The following is a 4,440-nucleotide window of genomic DNA, read 5'->3' as shown; positions in this document are numbered from 1 at the left end:
CAAGGGCTGTGAACAGCCAGCCAGGCACGAAATTCCCCCTTCTGCCTCCTTGTTCCTGCCAGCCCCAAAAGAACTGTCACTTTAGACAGCTGAATGACAGCCGCTCAACTCCCCCAGCAAAGAAAAGCCAAAGCTCACCAGAATGCTCTCAGAAAGAAGAGTTCCTTGACTTCTTTAGAAAGACATTATTCTCTTGTTTTCTTGGTTCATGGAGCCTTATGTCTTCCAAACATTTTCTTCTCCCATCACCACTTCAAAATCTAACTTCTCCAACGGGGGGGAGAGGTAAGTTAGGTGGTCCAAGAAGCCTCACAACTCACCTTTGAAAATAAGCTGCATCTAAATGAGGTAACAGCTGCTTCTCACAGGAGGGGGAAAATATCCCAACCAAGCAAAAAACCTCTCACTTCTGGCCTAGTGAGGCTTTCAGTGGTATCTGGAGGTGGTCTGTGGTCAATAGGCATGGGAAACATCTTTTGGGGTGATCTGAACAGCTCCTGCAGCAACGCAGGCAACAGCTGCTACCTGGAAAACAGCATGAGGTTCAACTTCACCCTCCAAGAGCAGGCAGCTGATTTCTACATTGTCCTGCCCGTGATCTACTCTGTGATCTGTGCTGTGGGGCTCACAGGCAACACTGCTGTCATCTATGTGATCCTCAAGGCCCCCAAGTTGAAGACTGTGACCAACATGTTCATCCTGAACCTCGCTATCGCTGATGACTTGTTCACCCTTGTCTTGCCCATCAATATTGCAGAGCACCTCCTCCGCTACTGGCCCTTTGGAAAAATCCTCTGCAAGGTCATCTTGTCCATAGATCACTACAATATCTTCTCCAGCATTTATTTCCTGACAGTGATGAGCATAGACAGGTACGTGGTGGTGCTGACTATGGTCAGGTCCAAGAGGATGCCCCACCGCACGTACCGAGCAGCCAGGATTGTCAGCCTGTGCATCTGGATCCTGGTCACCATCATAGTCCTCCCTTTCATCATCTTTGCCAATGTCTACACTGACGACCTGGAGATCAAGAGTTGTGGTCTCAATTTCCCCAAGCCAGAGAGGTTTTGGTTCAAAGCCAGCAGGATCTACACCCTCATCCTTGGCTTTGCCATTCCAGTATCCACCATCTGCATCCTCTACACCATGATGCTCTACAAGCTGAGGAACATGCACCTGAACTCCAATGCCAGAGCCCTGGACAAAGCCAAGAAGAAAGTCACCATCATGGTCTTCATAGTCCTGGCTGTGTTCCTCTTCTGTTGGACCCCTTTCCACCTGGCTACCATCGTGGCTTTGACCACTGACTTACCCCAGACCTCCATGGTCATTGGGATATCCTACTTCATCACCAGCCTAAGCTATGCCAATTCATGCTTGAATCCTTTCTTGTACGCTTTCCTGGATGACAGTTTTCGGAAAAGTTTCCGGAAGCTGCTGGAATGCAGAACTTCTTGAACAGGGGGCTGGGGCTGGCAGGTCCCTGCCCTTCCAGGGTTTTTCAGGAGAAACTTTGCAGACTGGAGGAGTGGCCAATGAATGCACAACGTCCTTTCTTTGGTTTATATGTAATGTGTGGTCTGTTTGTAACCCTCATCAGCAACAGGGTTTGTCCTGCCCACTTGCAACTCTTGTATTTCCCCTCTTTGCTCCCACCAACTTGCATTTCTAGACCCTGATTTTAATTTCACCCTCTGAATTACTAAGGACAGAACATTTCCTTTTCAGGGGTGTGCTTCTGCCACAGAGTGGTCCTTTATTGCCATCTGCTGTACAGCACGGACAGGCTGGAGACCAATTTCCAGAGGAGTGCAAAGCTCAGTTCTTTATCACTGAGTTATTAGGGAGGATTGTTTAATGGAGCAGAGCTAATGAGCACTTTCAATGAAACATCTGTAAAAGAGAGGATGAGTATTTAGAAGAGAAAAGAAACTATTTTCAATGTTCGTGTATGTTCCTGTGTGTTATGGCTTTCTTTTGATTTTGAAGGATTGTCCATCTTCCACCCCACCACAAATTTCCTCTTTTCTGACTTGTTAAATTTAGACCAAAAGGAAGATTTGAGTCTCAAAAATGGTGCCAAACAGCACACCATACAAATACTATAACAACTGTGAGAACTTGTGTTAGAAATCATTTTGAACTAGTTGTTCCTGTAAAGTGTCAAATACATATTTATTTAAGAGTGAGTAATGAAATAAACCTCATGGGGGAATAAAGAGACTGGTCCTTCTTTCACAAGAGAAAATTTATGCTACTTGTGCCATATCTTTGCTATATATATTGCATTTTGCCTATTATAAAATAAACACAGCAGGTTTGTAACAAAATTAAGGTGGTTTGTAAGCCACAAGTAAGACTGTAGTGAGCACTGCAGATATAAAGTTTCTTCTTTCACAGATAAATAGTCAAAATACTTGAACAAAAGTATTGGAACAAAAGGACTTGACTGGAAGAGTCTGGAGATCAGAAACTCCATACAGAAATCTTGGAAAACTCATTCTCACACCCTTTAGCCCTGCTAGTAGTGAAGTTTGTATCTTACTACTTTTAGGAAGGCTGTCATAGCTAAAATATTTCTTTTAAGCTTTCCCCCAACCCCAGGCACCAAGCTTGGCTCTTACCTGTCCAAATTCCCCCAGGAAAAGGCAGTACACGGAACATAAAAGGAAAGGAGGCTGCAGTTCTCAGCTTAAATGGGCTCCCAGAGCCATGGGTGGGTGTGGGTGGAGACCCCAGGTGAGACTGCTCGGGGAAATTCAGTGCCCTGAGCACCCCAACACCCAAACTGACAACCCTCAATACCTCGGGATTCCAATTTAATTGATGGAAAACTAAAAACAGATGTGTGGATACAAGATCACTCTGTTGCCTTCTCCATATTAAAGGTGCTAGCTGTGGTAGAACAATGAAGGAGAACACATTCTTCCAGGCAAACCTTCTCCAGGAATTTGGCTTTGGCGTGGTTGCCACCTGCTGGCAATGGGTTTCCCGGGTGGAAAAACCTCTCTGTGTGAGAAAACTGACTCAAATTATGTCACCTCTCACACAAGCTGCCCAATCAGCTGAAACATCGCTGTTTACTGGCACTGGGGCTCTAGGAAAGGCAATATATTTTATTAAGTAGAAAAACTACTGTATTTTTTTGCATGGAAAGGAGCTTTTCAGTGTGAGTTAACCACTTCAGACATGACAATGATATAGCTGGAGTTTTTTCCATTAAGTGGAAAAAATGATATGATAGTCACAGTCACAGCATGGCTCAAGCAGGGTTAAATTTCCCAGCACTGTGTCCACTCGGGTTTGAATGTCTCTGAGGATGGAGATGCTACAGTGGACAACCTGTTCCTGTACTTCACCACCTGAACAGTGAATTTCCTTCCTGTGATTTAATGGAACTTTCCATGTTTCAGTTCGTGTCTCCTGTCACTGGATATCACTGAGGAGAGTCTGGTTCCCTCCTCTCTGAACCCTCCACGGGCATTTCCAGACGTTTCTTGCATCCCCTGCCCCTTCCCTTTCTGAGCACGGGCAGCCTCATCTCAGCATCTCCCTATGGCAGCATCCTGCTGCATCCGCGATTTTCTCCGTGCCAAACACCCGACAGGAGCCTTGGCCGCTCGTGCGGGTGCCAGGCTCCCGGGGGAGAAGGATTTGGGCTGTCCAGGTGCCCTCCCGAGCCCAGGGGAGGCTGCAGCTCCCGCGGAGCCCCGGTGCGGTTCAGCCCGGCGGCACTAAGCGGCACTCGCTGCTTTCAGCTCAGCATCGCTGCATCCCCCCCATCGCAGCATCTTCAGCCTCACACACAGCCTGGCACTCTGCTCCTGCGGGGAAACAGCACATTCGGGCTTCCTGCGCCTGGGCAGACCCTCGGAGCACAGCATCAGAAGCCAGGCTGCTTCGGCTCCTTCTGGGAGAGCAGAAAACACCTCCAGGGAGATGCTTGCCCACTCCCAGCACAAGATTTCCCCAGGGAAACCCCCACGCCAGCTCGTTCCTTTGAATTTCCTCCCACTGCTGGGGCTGGCTTGTCACACCAGCCCACATCGGCTGCATCCTGAACACTGGAAGCAGGAAAACAAACCCCATTAGCGATTCACTGCATAAATCCCTTCCTAAAGCAAGCACCCTGTCTGGGGTCTGCAGGGAGGCTGAATTAGGAACCCAGGCTTTCCTCCTCCTCCTAACCCCTTCCCAGCCATGCACAGAGTCAGCTCAGCCTCAAAGCTGGGTGGATTTCCTTCTGGAACAGTGTGTGCTGCATTAATGGGTGCAAAGGTGCGGGGCAGCCACCGGGAATTAGGGCTTATATTCCCATTTTTAGGAATTAGGGCTCATATTCCCACTTTCAGGAATTAGGGCTCATATTCCCACCACAGGCTTTCCATGCAGGCATCTCAGCTAGGGTGGGGGATCAGAAGCTGTTGTTGCTTTTTAAAT

The 4,440-nt window shown here is 47.9% G+C and overlaps 1 protein-coding gene across 1 annotated transcript; it reads left to right on the top strand.

The window, feature by feature from the left end:
- The first annotated feature begins 462 nt into the window (after positions 1 to 462).
- On the top strand, positions 463 to 1,458 carry LOC128942833 (neuropeptides B/W receptor type 2-like). Its single transcript, XM_054285480.1, has one exon. The coding sequence runs from the start codon at positions 463 to 465 to the stop codon at positions 1,456 to 1,458; it is 996 nt and encodes a 331-aa protein (XP_054141455.1).
- The last annotated feature ends 2,982 nt before the right edge of the window (positions 1,459 to 4,440 follow it).

Source organism: Melozone crissalis, unplaced genomic scaffold (assembly GCF_028551555.1).
Source record: "Melozone crissalis strain CALT ecotype California unplaced genomic scaffold, PUWL_Pcris_2 ptg000044l_1, whole genome shotgun sequence".
NCBI lineage: Eukaryota > Metazoa > Chordata > Aves > Passeriformes > Passerellidae > Melozone > Melozone crissalis.
Note: the sequence above shows the minus strand (reverse complement) of the source record. Positions and strands in the feature narration are given on the sequence as shown.

What these genes read in the sequence shown, in the direction of transcription:
- LOC128942833 (XM_054285480.1), top strand. Translation starts at nt 463, where the DNA reads ATGGGAAACATCTTTTGGGGTGATCTGAACAGCTCCTGCAGCAACGCA.